The sequence below is a fragment of the Sporisorium graminicola genome, chromosome SGRAM_12, assembly GCF_005498985.1.
Source record: "Sporisorium graminicola strain CBS 10092 chromosome SGRAM_12, whole genome shotgun sequence".
Lineage (NCBI taxonomy): Eukaryota > Fungi > Basidiomycota > Ustilaginomycetes > Ustilaginales > Ustilaginaceae > Sporisorium > Sporisorium graminicola.
In genome coordinates, this window is record NC_043722.1 from 726,704 (window position 1) to 747,389 (window position 20,686).

General features: G+C 55.9%; 7 protein-coding genes across 7 annotated transcripts; 2 read left to right on the forward strand and 5 right to left on the reverse strand.

Moving 5' to 3' along the window:
* Positions 1 to 158: 158 nt before the first annotated feature.
* On the reverse strand, positions 159 to 3,069 carry EX895_001808 (uncharacterized protein; the record flags this gene model as incomplete). Its single annotated transcript, XM_029882407.1, has 6 exons — positions 159 to 192; positions 282 to 409; positions 584 to 2,073; positions 2,161 to 2,487; positions 2,581 to 2,833; positions 3,046 to 3,069. The coding sequence occupies 6 exons, from the start codon at positions 3,067 to 3,069 to the stop codon at positions 159 to 161; spliced, it is 2,256 nt and encodes a 751-aa protein (XP_029741262.1).
* A 1,821-nt stretch (positions 3,070 to 4,890) lies between these two features.
* On the reverse strand, positions 4,891 to 5,780 carry EX895_001809 (uncharacterized protein; the record flags this gene model as incomplete). The annotated part of the gene is made up of 4 exons (XM_029882408.1): positions 4,891 to 5,160; positions 5,250 to 5,318; positions 5,497 to 5,558; positions 5,768 to 5,780. The coding sequence occupies 4 exons, from the start codon at positions 5,778 to 5,780 to the stop codon at positions 4,891 to 4,893; spliced, it is 414 nt and encodes a 137-aa protein (XP_029741263.1).
* Positions 5,781 to 7,015: 1,235 nt separating this feature from the next.
* EX895_001810 (uncharacterized protein) lies at positions 7,016 to 8,893 on the forward strand (the record flags this gene model as incomplete). The annotated part of the gene is made up of 2 exons (XM_029882409.1): positions 7,016 to 7,338; positions 7,651 to 8,893. The coding sequence occupies 2 exons, from the start codon at positions 7,016 to 7,018 to the stop codon at positions 8,891 to 8,893; spliced, it is 1,566 nt and encodes a 521-aa protein (XP_029741264.1).
* A 199-nt stretch (positions 8,894 to 9,092) lies between these two features.
* On the reverse strand, positions 9,093 to 11,753 carry EX895_001811 (uncharacterized protein; the record flags this gene model as incomplete). Its single annotated transcript, XM_029882410.1, has 1 exon — positions 9,093 to 11,753. The coding sequence occupies one exon, from the start codon at positions 11,751 to 11,753 to the stop codon at positions 9,093 to 9,095; it is 2,661 nt and encodes an 886-aa protein (XP_029741265.1).
* A 594-nt stretch (positions 11,754 to 12,347) lies between these two features.
* EX895_001812 (uncharacterized protein) lies at positions 12,348 to 15,335 on the forward strand (the record flags this gene model as incomplete). Its single annotated transcript, XM_029882411.1, has 1 exon — positions 12,348 to 15,335. The coding sequence occupies one exon, from the start codon at positions 12,348 to 12,350 to the stop codon at positions 15,333 to 15,335; it is 2,988 nt and encodes a 995-aa protein (XP_029741266.1).
* A 338-nt stretch (positions 15,336 to 15,673) lies between these two features.
* On the reverse strand, positions 15,674 to 16,262 carry EX895_001813 (uncharacterized protein; the record flags this gene model as incomplete). Its single annotated transcript, XM_029882412.1, has 2 exons — positions 15,674 to 15,756; positions 15,869 to 16,262. The coding sequence occupies 2 exons, from the start codon at positions 16,260 to 16,262 to the stop codon at positions 15,674 to 15,676; spliced, it is 477 nt and encodes a 158-aa protein (XP_029741267.1).
* A 658-nt stretch (positions 16,263 to 16,920) lies between these two features.
* On the reverse strand, positions 16,921 to 18,703 carry EX895_001814 (uncharacterized protein; the record flags this gene model as incomplete). Its single annotated transcript, XM_029882413.1, has 2 exons — positions 16,921 to 18,616; positions 18,684 to 18,703. 2 exons carry the CDS (start codon positions 18,701 to 18,703, stop codon positions 16,921 to 16,923), a joined length of 1,716 nt encoding a protein of 571 aa, XP_029741268.1.
* Positions 18,704 to 20,686: the final 1,983 nt, after the last annotated feature.

Sequence of the window (20,686 nt, forward strand, 5' to 3'; positions counted from 1 at the left end):
GAACGCCGCAGATCCAAACCAGACTCGACTCCCAGCTCACGACCCACCTTGTCGTGCAACCGTTACGTGTCAACCGGGAGCCGGGACCAACATGGGCTCACAGCAAGCCTGAGGCTATGGCATCCACCATCGACCTTGAGGAGCGCTAGTCGGGAGTTCTATGCGTCACCTGATGGCTGACGAAGGTCTGTTCTGCATTATGTCGACAAGTAGAAAGAGTCCCGTTGGTCAGTGTCAGCGGCAAAGACCGGCAAGTGTGGGAGGTCGCGCGGTAAACTCACCCGTCGAGGCTTTTGTGTCCGGCAAGCTCGGCCAAGACGGTTGGGTCCATGGGTATTACACTCTTGCGTCGGACGTGCGGCGATTCCTGCTTGCCCACTTGCTGTCGAGCCGTTTCTGGAAACTCTTTCTACGTCGTGACAAGACGAGATCAAGCGAAAAGCAAAAGGCAACAAGCGAGGATGTTTGCCGTATTCAGGTCAGGCTCTGAGCGGTGGGATTTTTGGGTGCGGTATGTGCTAAGCTGTGCTGTGCTGGCCCCAAAGGATGACGCTTGAAAGCATTGTCCATCGAATCAACGTACCATATCGTCGACACTGTCTTCGCCGCCCACAGGCTCCGCGTCTTGCGCCGTTTCTTGCGCGACGCGGTTGGCTTCGACATCGTCAAAATCTGTTGTCGACATCTCGCCGTTGATGCCTTGTCCCATGGCCTCGAATAAGCTATCCGCACCAGCAGTCAAGTCAGCTGCAGAGTCAAAGGCATCCAGATCGTACGGGTTGACGCTGCCCGCTGGCGCCGCCTGCTCTTCCTTGAGCGAGGCCGGCATCTCGACACCAATGGACTTGCTGTTCTTGATGGCGGTATCGCGAAGCCTCTTCCACGCTTCTTCGCGATCAACGAGCTTTTGCTTCTCCATCTGGCGCTGCTGCTTGTAGTCGTTGGTGCACATCTCAAACAGTGCTGGGTTGATCTCCATAAACAGCTTGAGCGCGTTGTAAACTTGAGCGTGGATGGTGCGGTTCCAATGCGCTTTTGAGTTCTGGTAGAGTGCAGAGAACACGATAGGCAGAATCACCTGCACATTGTCGCCGATGAGGTTGACAATGTACTCGTTGTTCCAAAAGTATAGGGCGCGCTCGGCGACCTGGAAGTGCTGGCTGTTGATGCAACGCTGAAGCTGCTGGAAGAGCGGCACTTCGATCTTGACAAACTCGGACGGCTCGATGACGTCGAGGATCTCCTCGACCTCGTTGAGGAACATGACCTCTTTGGGCGAGTTGACTTTGGGCCAGTATCGCAAGAGACCAAGCAACACCTCTTCGGTCAACGAGCTGTCCTTTTCTAAGAACTGCACAACGCAGTAAGCGAGCTGCGGGTGGTAGAGCGCCAAGCTCTTGACCTTGTGCAAGGGAATCAGCACACGTGTCAAGAAGGTCTTGTGTTCTTCCTTGAGCGGCAGAGCAAAACCGTTGATGATGGAACCGAGAATCTCGAGCAGCTCTGCGATGCCGTTGTGTCGCTCAGTCTCGTAGATGAATTGGAAGAAGACATTGTTGATGGAGCGTCGGATGAAAGCGCGAAGGTTGAGGAACTTGCCGTAGATGCGATGCAGGGTTGTCTTCAAAAAATCGCGCTCTCGAGGATCCTCGCTGTCAAAGAGCTCGAGGAGTTGTAAGACAAAGTGGTGGTCGATGTACTTTTTGGCGATGTTGGTGTTGAAGTCCGGGCTCTCGACAAAGCGGAGGAAGAACTCGTAAACGATCTGGAGATGCGGCCAGGCAAGCTCGAGGACGGGTTCGTCTTCCTCAGGATCAAAGGCATCGCCGACGGGGTTGACCTGCGGTGGGATGGAGCGGAAGAGGTTGGCGGAGAACATTGCTACAACCTCAGGGTAGATGTCGTCGGTGATGACCTTGCGATTGGTGGTGATGTAGTCGAGCATCTCGTGCAGTGTGGCCGCTTTGATCTGCTTGCCCTCAAGCTCTTGGCTAGCGTCGTTGAAGTCGAAGACCAGCGAACACTGGCGCAGCTTTCGGACAAAGAGTTCGGCACGATCCGCTGGAACCACCTCTATATGTCATTCGAAGGCCGCAAAGTGAGTGTGTCAGGTTAGTAGTTGTCCGGCGGACAGGTCCATGTAGAGGGAGGTGTACATACCGTTAAAATGGGGCAGCTTTTCGAGCTCGACCTTCTCTGTGACGTGGAATCTAGAGCTCCTCTGCTTGCGCGGTGGTGTTTTGGAGGTGATGGGGATGGTGTCCTTTGGACCCGAGGTGGAAGGACCCTGGCGCAGTCGGTTGAGGGTACCTGCTTTGGGAGGCGTCGCGAGCTCGGAAGGGGCGATGCCAGCGCTGCTCAGAGAAGCCATTGCTGCGCCTGGAGGAGGAGGAGAACCCGGAGAGCCTGTGTGATGGAAGGGGGTGATGGAAGAAGAAGGCTGGGACGCGGTAGCGACCGAGTGAGGGATGGGATCGACAGGCATCTCTGAAGAGACGACAACGACAGGAGGAGCAGGCGGCGTCTTGTCAGCCAGATGATTCACGGTGTTGGGCCTCAATCTGGGTAGGGAGGGCGTACCTTGACCAGCAGGGTAGACTGCGTTGTTGTTGTAAGGTGCATGTGAGGGTGCGGGCGAAGCCCCCGAGCCGGAGATCGAGTTGGAGGAACTGGATGCGGAGCTGGGACCGTTCTTGCTCGATTTAAGCGAGCCTTGGTAGGCAGGGTTGGAGGGCACAGTGCCGCCTTTAGGTGGTGGAGCTGGGACGGTACCACCGCCTGCTGAGCCGCTGCGACTGCCGTTGGTGTCATTTGACTTTGAACGCGAAAGGTTCTGCGTGGTTGTCGAGATTGGTTGATTGCAGTTGGTGAAGCGTGGAGGAGGGTGAGCGAAATGGTGAAGGGTCACAAGTCAGGGGATCAGTCAGGTCAAGCACTTGAGATGGGCGGGGGGATCCCGCAACGACGAGCCGTGCTTCGAAGAGCCGTACTGCGAGCAGGTAGCGCGTGATGTTGCAGGAGGGGGAGAGATAAGCAAGTACTCACCATAGCTTTCTTGAGGCCCTTCATGACGAAGACGTGTCCGATGGCGGGACGGCGCTCGCCTTTATGGTTATAATGTTGGGAGCCGGGAAGTCCTAAGCGAAAGGCACGGCAATGTCAAGGAACAAATGCAGGAAAGTCGTGACCAGTGTTGGACAAGGACCGAATGAACGAGGTGTGTCCACGTTGTAGCTGGACAATGCGATGTAAGATACACACACGTGCTGTGATGAGACACCGTGTGATCCGATGGACTGTGTCGAGCAGCGTAAAGCTGGTTTGCAAAGAGGCCGTCAAAGTGTGGCCTGTGAATGCGAAATCAGTGTGTGATGCTGGAGCCAATTCTCTGCAGTTACGACAGTTGACAGGACTACGCGTTGGTGCCAAGCGTCGGTATGACGACTATACACGTAGCGGTAAGGAGAAGCGAGTCAACGCAGTGACGTGTTAAAGATGGTGCGACACCAGATCAGCGGCCAAGGCGATGGAGGCGATGGTCGTGAAAGAGGAGGCGGCTGGCAAAGATTCCGTTTCGTCCTGAGGCCGACTGATCGTTGGCACGCCGAGCAGCTGTGACCAGGTAGCAAGAAGGAATGGCCAGAGCGAGCGAAGGAGGTGGAAGAGTGGCTCCGATGAAGATGTTGGTTGTCGAAGCTCGAATGGCAGCAGCAAGAAGGTGGTAGAGATGGTTGCGATGCGATTGACAGGAGGAGCGAGCGGGTTAGCAGGCAATCTCGATTAAGTGACAGCAGCAGCGGCGTCAGTCCAATAGCACAGGGCGACTGAAACTAGGAAAGCGTCGATGGTTCTCTTGCGGGCGGCCAGCCAGACACGAGACAACGACCAAAAATCCAAAGCCAAAGCCAACGCTTCCAAGGTCAAAACGGTCAAATGGACGGACGCACCCACAAGACACACAGACAGACACACACACACGTCGAGCGCCTGGAATTCGCTCTCTCTCTCTCTCTCTCTCTCTCTCTCTCTCTCGCCGTTGCTGCCCCGTGTCGCACCGCGCCTCTCTTTTCGAGCGAAGGCAAGCAAGCGGCAAGGCGCGATCAGACGGCCAATTTCCAAAAACACACACAAACACAAGCGCACATGCACACGCACACGCACTTTTCCAGATTGCCTACTGCAGCTCGAGTCGCGCGCTCAGCCAAAGGGGAGAGCGGCGGCGCGTTGGTCGGTGCATCCGCTTAACATTGAATTCAAAAGAAAAGAAGGCCAAGTTTGCAATTCAAATGTTACGGCGTGTTACTTCAAACCCCCACCTGCCTATCCAACTCGAATCGACAATTCATATTTATAAATGGACAATTGGCCTGCGAGGACGCTGCTCGAGTGGTCAGCCTTACCTCACGCTGTCCAACGTCCAACGTCCAATGACACCCTGTCCCGGTCGAAGCCAAGACCATGTACCTGTTGCTGGTCATGCATGTTTTACTGTTATCAAGTCATTATTCTCTGTTTGCCTCTCTCTCGCACACACTTCGTCATCGACTGACCGAATGATCCATGCCGTCTGCTCGCTCCGACAAGCTGTCCGATCTTTTGCTTATCAGAGTGTTGGATCCCTTATCACTCTTGTCGATGCGAATCGTGGATACAAATCAAATGACGTCGACAAATTTTGTGGAAAGGTGCTACAATGTAGACTCGCAAAAGAGGCAAGATGGGAGATATATACAGATGTATCTTTGTCCTGTGGCGAAAGAGGAGAAGGACCACGCGAACGTCGAAATCCTGAGCCAATCCTGCTGCTTCTACTCGTCGTGCTGCTGCTGACGGGGAAGCTCTCGATTCGACGGATAGCGTACGCGCATGCTCTTCTCGAGAGAGATAAAATCACTCGGTATCGGCGATCAGAGCGAGGATCATCCTGTACAAGTAGTAGAAGAAGCTGACCAGATAGAAGCCGAGCTTGATGAAACACTGCTTCTTGTGCGCCGAAAGCGTTCGGAAGATTTCTGTTGCGTCGAGCGTGTGATTTTTGTTCATCACCTTGTTGACGTTGAACGCGACCAAAGGAGCGTTGAGTAGGAATGCGATCCATTGCCCGCTGAGCAGGAAAAAGACCGTAAGCGTAGCGTGTGCTGCCATTTCGGGAAGGATAAACTGTCGAAGCGAAGAAGGACAAGAGAAGGTCAACGTCAGTCCGATGCCACTGCAGGCATGTTTGACAGCAACACATTGTCTGAACGCACCTGGTTGAGCTTGTTGCAGAGGTCGATGGGGTTGATGTAGTCGCATTCCAGATCGGAGAACATAATGATCTGTGTAGCAAAGTGTATCGCAGATTGGCATGACAGCGTGTATAGCAGCGATGGCAGCAGCATGGTAAAAATAGGAATGTGGACTCATGAGCAATCAAGGCAAGGTGAGAGTGGTCAGCTACGAGCTTCGGTGAATCGGATCGAGAGGTGCCCGAACTGGTCTGGCTAGGCTACGTACGAAGAAGACCATGGTGAAGAGCAGGACCGCCGAAAGCAGGACCGAGAAAAGGAAGAGCCAGCCTGCGATCGGACGCGTGTATCGTCGTAGCAGGGATCGTTCGTAGTGCCGCAGTAGAAGAGTGAAGCCACAGTGTCCAGGTGGGATAGGTCATCGAACATGGTTGCCCCAAGATATCGATCGAGAGCGAGAAAAAGAGAGACAAGAGGAGGATGTCAGAATTGGCCCATCTCGATTTCTAAGAGTCCATATCATGTTTTCGGATGCTTACCTTCTCCCGACATCTTGAGTCACGGTGTATGAGAGATCGACGTGGGGTAGCTGATTGTTGTTGACCTAGTTGATAAGAGGATTAGTCTGCGCCGTGCAAATCTCGAGCCTATCGATAGCTATGCGCCGACAAAGAGGAGCGGAAACGGTCGATCGACGAAAACAGGACCAAGATGAGTATGGAGAGGCGTATCGGTATGGGACCTTCGCTGAGCTAGCGTGTGTGCGTGTGTGTAAGTGAGGAAGAGAAGGAGATGGTCGAAGAGCGCGGTTCCGTGCGCAGTTTCGACTTGAGTGTGAGAGCAACGTGGGAAAGCGAGCCAGACTGCCCAATCCGATGTGGAGAATGAATGCAAATCGAATTTGGAGGCAAACCTCGTTCTGCCAATGCCAGCCGCTCAACCGCCGTTTCGCGTGAAGAGCCGTCGAGCTGCAACTTCGAAAACCACGCCTTTTCCATGATGCCATGCCTTCTGGACAGAGTCACACGAACCAGCTTGACATAACTGCTCCTGTCTTATGACAAGCCAAGCCAAGATATCAATGCTTGATGGAGAGCCCGACGGCAATCAAGCAAAGTGCCGTTACAAAGGCAGCACGCTGGAAGCAGTGAGGCCATGTTCGAACGAAGTGCAGACAAGTAGCATCTACCCTTGAGCCTTTTCCTCTGTTGTCTCTTCCACGGTGATCGATTTTTCGGGCCTGAGCCAAGGCTCATATTTATATGTAAGATCGCAGCTTACCTATTCTTTTTCGAAAGTGCCCGCAGCTAATTTTCTTTCTCTTTTTCCTCTTCTTGGTGCACGATTTTTTTGGCGGTGTCGTCTGTGCCAAATTTTTTGCTCTCTTCGAGCTGAGCTTGAGCAGCGACCTCCTCGCCAGACTTCCTTCTTCCCTCCATCGATCCCCCCCAACCATATACCCGTTCTGAGACTCATCTTTGGTTTCAGAACACTCGATCACATAAACAGTCACCGTACGTATATCATCAGATTTCCTCCTTCTTCTCGCCAGTCCCTACAATGATGAAAAAAACTAGATGACGAGTCTTAGAGCCCAATTTAACCGGGAGGCACGTTGACCACTTCGGTGCGAGACGCCTGTGGGATCTCTATGCTTATAACCCTAGGCTACCTACTCCTGAAACAGGTCCCGTCTCTTTGCTTGCTATCAAAAAGCTGTTCTTCAATTGCACGATGTCACTAACAGGGCAAGACTTCTTTTGCTTTTCCTTGACTTCGATACATAGATGCCACGTCCGCCTTCGGATGACGGCTACGACTCGGACTCTGGTTCCGAGTTCGAGGCCTCTGATGTTCAGCTTGGTCTGGCAGATGGGACGCTCGAAGGCGATGACGAGACAAATCCGCTCGTCTCTCGTATCGGTGGTCGGGCCGCATGGCTTCCGATGAAGTCAAACCCGACTCAGGAGGTTGCTCAATGCTCCTCGTGCAAGCAGCAGATGCAGCTTCTCGTGCAGATCTTTGCGCCCCTTGTCGAATCTCCCTACGACCGATGTCTCATGGTTTGGGGTTGCGCAAGGCCAGCGTGTCAGCGCAAGGAAGTTTCGTCGTAAGTATCTCTTTCGAACACCCTTCTCTCCCATCAAAAAGATCTTCTCTATGAGTCGAGGTTGTCGACAGCAGCGGGGGCACAGGATTACGTTCAATTTCTTCACTTGACGCCCCTTCGGGTTCTGAAAAGATTCCAACTTTGACAAACGAGCTTTTTAACAATGATGCCCCCCTACATCGAAACAACCTTGATCTCAAGATAGCTCCGCTCTTGATGATGTCTTGGAAACGCGCGTCTTTCTGATGGATTCGTCTTTTGCTGACTGGCTTTCCATCTCGTGTCGCGGCCTTGTTCTCTTCGAAACGACAGGCTGCGCGTGATTCGTACGCTCAAATTCAACTCCCGCTGGGCGGCCAAGCTGGAAAAGCAGAAAGCCAAGCGTCTCGCCCGCGAGCAAGCCAAGAAGGAGCGCGATGCTGCAGCCGCCAAAGCTAAGCAGGAGCAAGAGGAAAGAGCGAAAATCAACCCCTTCTCTGCTCCAGCTGGCGGCGCCAATGCTGGCCTGGGAGGTATGCTCTTTGGGGGAGGATCCGATAACCCTTTTGCTGCTTCTGCTCCTACAACCGCAGCAGAATTGCCAGCGAAGGAGGCCGATTCCGACTCCGACTCTGAAGACGATGGCGACGACTCAGAAGACGGAGAAGAGTCGGAAAGCGAGCGACTCGCCGAAGAGCTTGCCCTCAAATCCGATCTTGCTGCAGCACAACCCACCGCTGAATCCGCTTGGGTGGAGTCGAGCACCCGATACCCACCCCTCTACCTCAACACGGTCCCAGAGCCTTCCTCGTCGTCGAGGTCCAAAAAGCTCTCCAAGGAGGAAGCAGCGATGCTGAAATCCGCTTCCGCCTCCGGTGCGCTCGCTCAGAATGATGTTGACGATGCTGACCTCAAAGGCTTTGCTAAGGAGGGATATGAAAAGATGCTGCTCGACGGCATCGACGATACATTCGAGCGCTTCCTCAAGCGGGTCTCTGTGGAACCGCGACAAGCTGTGCGATACGAGTTTGGCGGCGAACCTATCGCATTCCATGCCAAGGGCAAGATCTACGATCTCCTGTGGCCCAAGGACGCCAAGGTCAAAGCGGGCGAGCGTGTGACTGTCACAAAGAGCCAGTTCAAGAGCGGTGCGCACGCCAGCGCCGGTGAACGCTCGTTTAGCGCACGAGCCGTGCCCCCCTGCCCGCACTGCGGAAGCGAACGAGTGTTCGAAGCGCAACTCATGCCGAACCTCATTAACCTGCTCAAGGCGGATCAGATCCAGACCGCAGATGGCTCGCTCGACACCGACGCACACATCAACACCACCTCTACTGCCGCACAGGACGAGGAAGCCAAACGCAAAGCAGCCATCGAACAGGCTCTCGGTCGACGTCTGCCCACCACCGCCACCGCCACCGCCGGCGCCGAGGCGGCATTCGACGCACGATCGGGCTTGGTGTGGAGCACCGCGTTTGTGTTTGTCTGTTCCAAGGACTGCTGTGGCCCCACGAGCGAGGGGCAGGAGTGTTGGCAGGAGGAAGTCATCTTGGCCCAGTTCGAAGATGAGCAGTAATCCTGTTCTCTCGCCGTCACTCATTCTCGTCGCTCTTGTCGCTCTCCTATCTGCATCTAATCTTTCTCGACTGTACACCTTTCCAGCATTGTATTTGTACCTCATGCATCTCTCAATCTCAGCATCACTCTCTGCCACTTGAGCTACGAGCGCAGTGTGATCAGGCATGTGAACTTGCGATTGACAAACGGCCGTACATTCAAAGAACATTCTCCCCCTCCCCCTCCTGATCGTACACCTCCCTCTCCCCGTCCTCCCCCAGTCCGTCCCCCACCGTCCGCCCCGCATACCGTCTCCGTCTCTCACTCAGCGTCAAAGGCACATACCTCGTCGCAAGCGCAGCGCACAGCGCCATAGCTCCACCAAATCGCAACACCCAAACCGTGCCCTCTGCTGGATTGCCGACCGCGCTTTCCTCCGCCATCCCCACCATCACCGCATCGCCCAACACCAGGTGAATGCCATCACGCGCCGAGTGCACAGCGCTGAAGATGAGCGACGCGATGATAGCCACCACAAACTGCGGCGCGACGATCGCCAGGTTGTGTATACCCAGAATCGTCCCAGCACCACCAGTACCACTGCCATGCGCGGCGTCCGAGGATGAACGGTACTCCTCCAGCCGCTCGTCAACCGAATCCAAGTCGTCCGTGCTGTTTGTTAATGTATGCGGCAGCGGCGCACACTCAACGAGCGACGCGCGTATCCGATCCCTTGCGCTCTGCTCTCCACTCTGACTGCGGCCAGGCGATCCATTAAGATACTTGAACCCACGGCCATTCGGACTCCCATCCCGCTCCTCCGGATCCTCTGATCCGCCCAGCCGACTCTCGCGCCGCTGTTTCCGCAACCACCGCTCCTGCGCCCTCGCCCTCGTCCGTGCGGGACTCCAGTGATCCCCTTCGAACTCAAACGGCGACGCGCCATCTTCAGCTTCGCGCACAAACTCGCCCACCATCGCAAACGGCGCCCAAGCAGCAATGCTCCATGGCACACCGACGAGCGCAATCACCACCGTGGCTTGTTGCACCGTGCTCGCCCAGGCTGTACCGACCAGCATGAGCGCAGCAAATGTGATCGAGGCCAGCGTCCAGAATGTCCGTAGCGTGAGACCTTTTTTGAGACCGCGTACAATGCGTTTAGTGCGAGAGAGCCTTTCCTCGTGTTCGGGATCGTGCACCAGCCCGCGGTTGCTGTGCAGCGATTCCTGGTCCGCGGGAATGTCGAGCTGCAATGGCGGGGTCAAGCTTTGATCGTTAATGTCATCTTGCGCTCGCCGTGGAACAAGCGGCTGTTGCTCTTCCCGCTTCTCACCGGCCAGAGCAAGATACGGCAGCAGTGCTCCAGATACGAGCGACACAATGGCAAACATGAGCATGGCAAACGAGCCCCGCTCTGCATCGCGATCCGAGCTCGGATGATCTTCGCCTGTATCCAGCGTCATCTCTGCATAAGATACCCCAAGCAGCACGTCATTGTACCTCTGCCTCTGGAGGTTACGCTCGTACTGTGCGATCTGCAACACATACGTGGTGCTATAGAACAGAAAAGGGAACCAGCCCATGAAAGCGAATAGCTGCACCAGACACACCCTTCTAACCGACCGCGGCAGCCTGCGAATGGCGTGCCACACATCGTCGATGGTGGCCTTGACGGAGCTCCAAGCCGTCAAGCACGCCGACTGTCTCTGCTGACCGGGATTCGAGAAGCGTTGGTCGACTGGCGATTCCGATATGCACGTAACAGTAACGCTGACGCACGAAATCATGGCCAACAGCGAGACCATAGCAAATCTGCGGAATTGACCGCCGCCGAGCCACTGCAGTCCTCTCCAGCTGGCCAGATCGACCCAACCACACAGATAGCCGACCACATTGCCAGCGTGCGTCATCCTACCTTGCCACGCATTGGCAACAGTCTGCTGCTCCGATGGGGCGGTGTCGAGAATGAGTGCACGCGATGAGGCCTGCAGACCGTTGAGAGCAAAGTCGAGGATCCAAAAGGCCAAAACTGAAATGGTCTGCGTAGTGGAATGAACAAGCTCGTGGCGGTGCGGATCCCAATCGGCAAGACCGCCTCCTAAGAGGTCGACGAGCGCAGTCGAGATGGGGACCGAGTAGGCCAGCATGATGGTAGAGAAGGTCAAAAGCGAGGCCGAGATGATCATGTATTTACGACGTCGGAACAAAGAGGTCGAATGATCCGAGAGCGAGCCGACGACGGGTTGCGCAATCAGACCACTGAGCGGTCCAGCGAGCCACACCAGGCTAGTGCTCTCCTCGCTGAGCCCGAGCGAAAGAAGGTATGGCGTACCATAGGCAAGCTCGAGCGTCCATGCGAGCTGAGCGCCCGCAAGACTGAGCGTCAAGATAATGAGGCCGAGACGGGTGAGTCTGGGCTCGCGCGTCGTCAAGGCCTCCTGAGGTATCGCTTCCGCGTCATCAGCAAGGCGAATGGGATTGCGCCTGTAAAGGCTCAAGAAGCCGCGCGAAGCCATCCAGTCGACGGAAGCTCCTACTTTGGAGCCGATACGCTGAGTCAGACTCGGGGGAGCATTGGCTCGTGCCTCTGCTGCTTCAATGGCTCGACGCAGCCTCACCTTGCGAGCGTCTTCCGATTCGGTCCGCCACAGATGGAAGCCATTCCGCCGCCGTTGATCTTCAGGCGAGGCGCCTCGAAGTGTCGAGCTCGGTTGTTGGATTTGTAGCGCAGGATTATGGGGCGATTTGAGCAGATCGTCGAGACTGGCGGGCGCTTCAGGCGTCTGTATGCGCACGTTGCTTCCGGTTGGTGTGGAAAACAACGTGGATTGAGAGCTGCTGCTTGGCTCTGCCGATGGTTGCGACGATATCGACGGCATTCTGGAGGTGTCAGAAGCGAATAAATCGGTAAGCTGGCCAGATCAGAGCGATGGCATTCCAAAGTCGAGGGGGACAAGGTGCGTTGAATTGGAGCAGCAATCCTTGATTCGACCAGCGGCTCAAGTCCCTGTTTGGAAGATGGCTGTCAAATGCAACAAGAACAGAGAATCACGTTAGTTGATCAGCGGCTGGAGCTGAGCAGGTTTTCGGAACCTGCGAGTAGATGAGATGGTGATTATGTGTGAGTGATTGGAGCGAGTATATGCGGTCGGTCGATGGACTTGGTGGAGGAGTGTGCGTGCCTCATTCGGCTGGTCCGATCCAGTGGTTCTGCAGGGTCTGGCTGTCTCTCTCCATTGGCAGATCCGTGCCATAGCCAAGACGTCACCCTCCTCTCAGAATATTTTCCGAGCTCAGCAGTGTTCGATTTCGTCTTCCTTCAATTAATGTTTTTCGGCAGTCGGGAGTTTTTTGTGCTGGAGCGAGAGGCAACAGCTTCGCCTTGTTCTTCTCGACCATCTCTGACGCTGACCACATTCTCCACGGCCTCTGTCTATACCCTTACCCCCCCCCCCCCCCCGGACGAGGCCACGATGGACGACTACGACGAGTTTGGAAACTACATAGGTCCGCTTTCTGACTCTGAGCTCGGCTCAGAAGATGAGTACGCGCAGCAACCTGAAGAAGACGCGCCACCACCGCTAGAGCAACCCGCACCACTCGAAGGTTACGACGATGGCGAGGACGAAGAGCGTCTCGCAAATATGGAGCTCGACGATGAGGGCAATATAATTCCACAGCGTGCCTTGATACGCGTCGACGAATCTGTGTCCAACGCCGTTGTGCTGCATGAGGACAAACAGTACTACCCATCTGCCTCCGAAGTCTATGGCGAAGATGTCGAGACCATGGTGCAGGAGGAAGACGCACAACCCCTTTCCGTGCCCATCGTCGAACCGGTCAAGATCCGTCGCTTCGCCGTACAAGAGCACGGCCTGCCAGAAACACGATTTGACAGAAGTTTTCTATCCAGCCTCATGGGTTTCCCAGATATGGTAAGGAACGTAGCAGTGGTGGGGCACTTGCATCACGGCAAGACAAGCTTGTTAGATACACTGGTCTACGAAACGCACAAGCACGAGGTGGACATGGACACGCATATGCGCTACACCGACGCGCACCTCTTGGAAAGAGACCGAGGTATCTCGGTCAAGTCCGCACCGCTCTCGCTCGTCTTGGAAGGCACAAAGCGCAAGTCGTACCTTCTCAACCTCATCGACACGCCAGGACACACCAACTTCCAGGACGAGGTCGCCGCAGCATGTCGTCTGGCCGACGGAGTCGTGCTCGTCGTCGACGTCGTCGAAGGCGTCATGTGCAACACAGTCCACATCGTCCGTCACTGCATGCGTCAGCAGCTCCCCATCGTGCTGGTGCTCAACAAGCTAGACCGTCTCGTGCTCGAGCTGCGCCTGCCACCTAACGAAGCATACTACAAGATCCGACACGCGATTCAAGAGGTCAACAATTGCATTGCGTCCTTTGACGCCAACCCGGCACTGCAGCTCGGCCCTGAACGCGGCAATGTGGCTTTCGCGTCCACGCAGATGGGCTACTGTTTTACCCTTCGCAGCTTTGCCAAGCTGTACGCAGAGACGTATGGTGCCGGTATTGACGTTGATGCCTTTGCTCAGCGTCTGTGGGGCAACATCTACTACAACCCCGAGTCGCGCAATTTCTCCCGAAAAGCACCAGACGCAGAGAGCAAGAGGTCGTTCGTGCATTTCATCCTCGAACCGCTGTACAAGATCTACTCGGCCGTCCTGTCTTCCGACACCGACTCGCTCAAGAGGACGCTGGCGAGTTTGGGCATACATCTCAAGCCGGCCGTATACAAGGTGGATGTGCGCCCCCTGCTCAGGATCGTCTTGAACCAGTTCTTTGGGCCGTCGCAAGGGTTAGTCGATCTGGTGGTGGACAACGTGCCTTCGCCGAAGGAGGCTGCAGCGCAGCGGTTGCGGAGATGTTACACAGGTCCGCAGGAGGGGGTGATTCACGAGGGCATGGTGGCGTGCGATGCGGAGGCGCCGCTCGTGGTCCAGGTGACCAAGCTGTACCAGACGATCGACGCGCAAGAGTTCCGCGCGTTTGGTCGTGTCATGTCTGGCACTGCGCGTCCAGGGATGCGCGTCAAAGTGCTCGGTGAAGGCTTTTCGCAAGACGACGAGGAAGACATGGCGCTAGCCACTATTGAAGATGTCGGCATCAACGAGACGCGCTACGTCGTCCCCACCGAGGGCGTACCAGCGGGGAACTGGGTGCTGCTCTCAGGTATCGATGCGTCCCTCTCCAAAACAGGCACCATCGTCGATGCCAACCTCCCCACCGAGGACTTGCACATCTTCGCCCCGCTCGAACACATGACACAGTCGGTGCTCAAAGTGTCGGTCGAACCACTTAACCCTTCCGAGCTGCCTAAGATGCTCGAAGGTCTGCGCCGCATCAACAAAAGCTACCCACTGGCCGTGACCAAGGTGGAAGAGTCGGGCGAGCACGTCATCATGGGCACGGGCGAGTTGTACCTCGACTGCGTGCTGCACGACCTGCGTGTTCTGTTCTCCGAGATCGAGATCCGCGTGAGCGATCCCGTGGTGCGCTTCTGCGAGACGGTGGTGGAAACGTCGGCGGTTAAGTGTTACGCATCGACGCCGAACAAGAAGAACAAGTTGACGATCATTTGCGAGCCGCTGGAGAAGGGGGTCGCGGAGGACATCGAGGCTGGGGTGTTGGATATTAAGATGCCACCCAAGCAATTGGGCAAACTGTTGCAGGAAAAGTACGGGTGGGATCTGCTGGCAAGTCGAAGCGTGTGGGCATTCGGGCCGGATGAGCGCGGGGCGAACATCTTGGTCGACGACACGCTGCCCTCCGAGGTGGACAAGAAGCTGCTGTACGCCGTCAAGGAGAGCATCGCACAGGGGTTCCAGTGGGGGTGCAGGGAGGGTCCGCTGGCAGATGAACCGATCCGCAACGTCAAATTCCGCATTCTCGATGCCGAGCTCGCCGCCGAGCCGATCCACAGGGGAGGCGGGCAGATCATCCCTACCGCGCGACGCGCTTGCTACGCGGCCTTCCTCATGGCCACTCCGCGCCTCATGGAGCCGATCTACGAAGTAGAGGTGCAGACCCCCGCCTCGGGCATTGCGGCCGTCTACACGATCCTCGCCAAACGCCGCGGGCACGTGGTCAAGGACACGCCCAAGCCCGGATCAACGCTGTTCACCGTGCAGGCGTACATCCCCGTCATCGACGCCAACGGCTTCGAGACGGATCTGCGTATCGCTACGCAGGGCCAAGCATTTGCGCTCATGATGTTCAGCCACTGGAGCATTGTTCCCGGTGACCCGACGGATGCATCGATCAAGCTGAGACCGCTCGAGCCCGCGCCGCCGCTGGGGTTGGCCAAGGACTTCGTGGTCAAGACGAGGAGACGCAAGGGTTTGCCCGAAAACGTGGCGGTGGCGTCGTACTTGGATGCCGAGATGACGGTCGCCTTGGCTCAGACTGGGATTGAGATGTAGAGTGCCAGCAGGCATACTTCGATCGCAAGCAATGCCATCTTCTTAGCACAGAGATCGTAACAGGGTGTCCACAAAATTTGATCTCGTGACCGGACTGTCTTGTTCAACATTGACGCAGCGAGCCTGAGACAGTCTTCTGCTGAAAGCAAATTCTTCAACGAAATATCAGATACGCCCATCCCAAACTCACTTGAGACGGAGCCGTCTTGGCAAGGTACGAGTCTACCTTTGTCACAGTCTCATATTGTATTGAAAATCTTCGTTTTCGGGATGTCGCCTCTCGGTGAGAGATGCCTTTTCTACAAATGAACTTCTTTTCCGCCACTGAACGGTCCTCCTTAAGGAACAGCCTTGTTCTCCTCGAGCGGCAGAAGGAGATTGTGCTTGAGAAGGAGTTCTTCAAGCTCTCCGGACTGGTGCACTGTAGGCGACAATATAGCCAAAGTCAGCGGTCAACGGTCCACTCTGATTTTCATTCTGATTCTCATTGTTGGCGAGAACCTGTGCGAGAAAGAGCACGAAGGATAACTTACTGTTAATAACGATATCGCAGCCGCCGACAAACTCGCCGTCGACGTAAACCTGAGGGATAGTGGGCCAGTCGGAGTACTCCTTGATGCCCTCCCTCAGCTCCTGGTCCTCGAGGCAGTTGAACGTCTTGAGGAGCTCCGGCTTGACGCCCTGGACCTGCATGACCTGGATGACAGCACGGCTGAAGCCGCACATGGGCATGTCCGGGGTGCCCTTCATAAACACGACCAGCGGGTTCTCCTTGACAGCGCCGTCGATCTTCGCGCGTGCCTCAGTGCTCAGCAGCCGCGAGATGACCCCATACGCCGGCGAAAGCTGCGTTCGCGCAGGTGAAGAGAGGAACGTGCTACGGGCAGACGCCATGCGAAGCAGGCCCAAGCTCTGTTGGAACAACATCTTGTAGAGTATTGCGCAGAGGTGTAGAGGTGCTGGTTGTGGGAAAGGAGGAGCGGTGAAAGTCGATTACAACGTCAAACCCCAAAAATCTCCGTTGTGGAGGAAATCTCCTCGCGATTTCCACCGACTTCCTGTCGGACAAATTTCATCCTCATTACTAAGCAGCTCCCAATCCTGAAAATCCTCTCCAAAAGCGTGCCCCTGCCTGCGTGCCCCTGCATCCTCGACCTCCTCTCGCCAACACCTCAACCAAACACACCACCAGCCTCAACACACCCTTTGCGACTCAAACGGCACCATACAAAAGTTTGAAATCAAAACGAAAAATGATGATCACAAACAGAGAGCTCGAACGGCAACGACTACTAAGATTTTTTGTGGTGGTTTTATATATATGAGGATCGAGGGAGCGGAATCGGAGCATAGGTAGGATAGCAGCGGGACGTAATTAGGAAACAAACGGAAGGGCGTTCTGGTTCTAGTTCTGGTTCTGGTTCTGGTCAACAGAGAGCAACGACGAGAAGAGAATCAACGAAGCACCGAAAGAAGAGCAAGAGACCTTTTGGGGGTGTTCGCTGGAGCCATAGCGCGGACGAGCGATACAAGTACAAGCTTCAGAGACGAGAAGGGTATACAGAGTTCAAGGGATCGAGCAGATTCAGGCGAGCAGCGCTCGCGCATCGTCCCTCTCCTTCTCGGCAAGTTCGCATCGTCGCTTCCACGATTCGACCTCGTTCGTGAGAGCTTCAATCTTTTCGTGCAGCAGACGTAGCTCTTCAGCCTTTCGGTGTCGCGAACGTCGTGCAGCCAGCGTGTTCGAGAGACGCTTGGCAACACGAGGGTCCTTCTCGCGTCGGATGGCCTCCTCCTCAGCAGCAAACTCGTCCACTTCTGCGGTGTCGCGTCGCGAGGTGGCCGAGACCGTGTAGTAGTTACGCTTCTGGATTGGAGCATCCAGAGGCAGGAGGTCGCTCGATTCGAGTCGTCGCTTGGTGCCTCGGGACTCGGCGGTCGTAGCCTTGGTGCAGGACGACGACGACGAGCTCCTTCGGTCCAGAGTGGGCGGGCTCGAGGCGGAGGTCGAGGGAGCGGGGGCAAGTGCCGGTGCCGATGCCGTTGAGGCAAGAGCAGGGGCAGGAGTGGGAGCCGGTGCCAGCGGAACGGCCATCGAAGTGAAGGCCAGCGGCGAGGCAGTCAGCGCCGGAGTCGAAGCCGCAGCGGCCGAGGTGGCACTGTGGCTCACGGCAACACTGGCGGTGCTTGACGAGTTGGAAAGCGCAGCGCTGCTGAGGGCACGAAGCAGGGTCATCGCAGGGTCCTCGGTGGAGGCACCAGCACCTGCAGCCGCCTTGTTGAGCTTGCTGAACGCCATCTCGACAGGGAGCTTGGCAGCCTTGGACTCAGGGAAGAGGGTGAAGTCGGAGCCCATTTCGGGAGCACCAAAGTCACCGACCGTGTTGGCGCCGAAGTCGTTGTGAGCGAGATCGAGCGGGCTCACGTTGGACGAGGCGTAGCCATCCTGAGGGGGGAAGAGAGGAGCGCCGGCAATGCCGGGCACTCCGAGATCGTCCTCGTAGCTGTCCAGGGGCAGCAGCGGGCTAGGTCCGCACGAGTCAATCTCGAAAGACATCGAGTCGGTAAGCGCAGGCGAGGGGTCGGTCCACTCTGGAGAAGAGAGGAAGTCCTCGACGGCCTGGGCCTGGAATCCGTGTCCGATCCACGAGGGGTCGTCAGCAGACATGGGGTTGAGACCGAAGGCAGCGGCGTTGAAACCGGCCTCGGTCTTGACAAAGTCCGTTGGACGTGCCTCGAAGGGCAGCGTCGGGACCGAGCCATCAGCAGCAGCAGGCATCGTGGCGTTGAGCTGGGCGATGAGCTGTTGATAGTGTCGGATCTGCTCTAGACGTTGCTTCTGGGCCGGCGTGATGCGGGTAGCAGCAGGAGCAGAAACTCGGGTAGATGACAGAGAGTGACGACGTCCAGCAGCGGCAGCAGCGAGGGCAGAGGCGACAGCAGTAGGGGTAATGCTAGGCACTCGAGCAAACGTAGGCTGGGCTGGCGTGGTGGGATGGGCCGGGCTAGAGGAAGGGGTAGCGACGGCTCGAGGCGGGGGACGGATGGCGGCCAGGGTAGACTGAAGGTGAGTCAGCAGATTGGCTTGCGCAGACGAAGATGAAGGGTTCGAGATGGCGGCTTCTAGGTGAGCTCGCAGAGAGATGGGGGCAGCGGCAGCAGTCGCGGGACCAGCGGCAGTAGATTGTTGTTTGTTGTTAAAATTCAAAATAGTGTTGCTTGAAGCAGACACGTTATCGTTGGTCGGGTGGTGGACACCGTTCAAAAAGGGTGTTTTGACACTGTTCGAGTGACTTTTGGGGAGCTTGTTGGAGACTTGAGAATTGTTGGCCGAGGCGAGGCTTGCACTGGGTAGTGGGGGAAACCATGATGGCGAGTTAGAAGACAGCTTGTTGGGAGCTGTCAGATTGACGGTGGTATTGTTGGTCAGAGAAGACAACGTAGAAATCAACCCGGAAGGGAGATTTGGAGACAATGTGGAAGTGGTAGTAGGGGGGAGAGGCTGTAACGACGAGGTTATGGAGTCTGTCCTTTCTTCGTTAAACGAGAAAGAAGCACGCGAGTCTAGACGGGGAGACCGTTTAGAAGAACATGGTGGGCCAGCTACGTGGTCAGTGGTGAGAAAGCAGCTGTAGGAAATAGTGGGATCGCTCGGGGCGATGCTTTAGATAGTGGGAGAGAACAACGGAAATCCGTATAGACGATTGAGCTAGATTTCCGTATGGAGTCAAGGGTCTTCAATGTGAAGATGGATTGAGATGGTGTTGGTTGGTTGTGTGAAGGGAACGGGAAAGTTGGGGGGATGGGTCGATAGCAACGGCTTGAGAAGGCTTGCTTTTTAAAGAGGCGGGCAGTAGACGGCAGCAAGCAGGCAGATTCGAGCGAGCTGACAGAAACGGGAAGCAGAGCCGAGCAAACAAGGAAGATGAGCAGTGTCAAGCCGTTTGCAAAGGACAGAGTAAGGGATCAGGCGAAAGAGCAGTCGATCGATGTGAAACGGATGGACGGATACTGTGGTTTCGCCGGACAGTCAACAACGAAAGATCGACCAGAAGAAAAGACAGGCAGGTTGGAGACAGGCGAAATGCCGACGTCGTGGTTTCCAGATGGGCCAGCGATGACCGCTGAAATGCTCCGAAAATCGAGGGTGATTGGGTTCGTGGCTTAAATTTGTGAGAAGGGGGGCGGGAGGGATGCGAGCTGCAGGTGCGACACAGTGGTGGGACGACCGGGAATGTGAGCTCGGTCGAACTGAAAGGACCAGACAGCGTGGGCATGCCTTCTCACACTCACAATTGTAGGCATTAAAAAAATCTTTTCTTTCTTTCCAGCTCGTCCCTCCATTCTCATTCTCACAATCAGGCTCAGAAGAGTCGAAACAATGCTGAACAGTCGATATACGAAGAAGTCTCCGTGCTAGGTTCTCTGCCATGGTAGCATAGATAAGTTTGAAGGCCAATGTACAATTCAACCATTGACGAGTACGGCGGGCAGCAGCAAACGCAAGATCGAAACGCCCAACCGAGGAGAGGAGGGAGACGCAAGGCCCGCGAGCATCGCAAGCCACCATTCTTCCCGGGGAAAAGAGCGGCAGAAGAAGAACAATTGTTTTTGCGTCGGGTTAGCTAGACCTTCTTTTTCTCTTTTTTTTTTTGGAGCGCCCTGCTCGACACACACACACACACACACAACCGTCCCGTCTGCAATGGAATACCCGCCGGACCCATTCTCTCCATGTGAAGCTTCCGGAGTTGAGCTGCAGGTTTTGCGCGATGCTCTTCCCGGGATGATATCGCTTAGCAAGGGCGAGGGCACAAACGAGACGAGAAGCGGAGGGCCGCGTCGATGCTAGCAGATATGGAGTGGGAAGGAGGCGGGGATGACCCGGCGGGAGGAAGGGAGGGAGAGCCTTTCGAATTCAGGCACCACGTTGCGCAACGCCGAGGAGGAGTAAAGCTGGAAATGCGTGCGGTGGCCATACCAACCGACTCGGATGGCGTGGCTCCTTGCGGGTGTCTGTTCATGCCTAGCACAGCCGTGAATATGCTCTGCGGACCTTCCACGCCGGAGAGAGTGTCGCCGAAGCAGCTATCCTCTTGCAGATAAGCACACGGTCATGCTAGGCAAGGCGGCGCCATCGTGAACAGAGAGGGGGGACAGTGATCTCGAACGGGTGTCGTACGTGTTGCTTCCACGTCGGCATCAGGCCACGTTTCTCCTACAGGGGGATCTCAAAAGTCGGACATAACTAAAGAAGAAGCACCCCCTTCTCACAGCCGTTGCTCGCCACCGAGGTTGGTGCCGAGCTTCCCACGATGGTATGTGTCCACGGAGCCGCCATGGCATCAAAG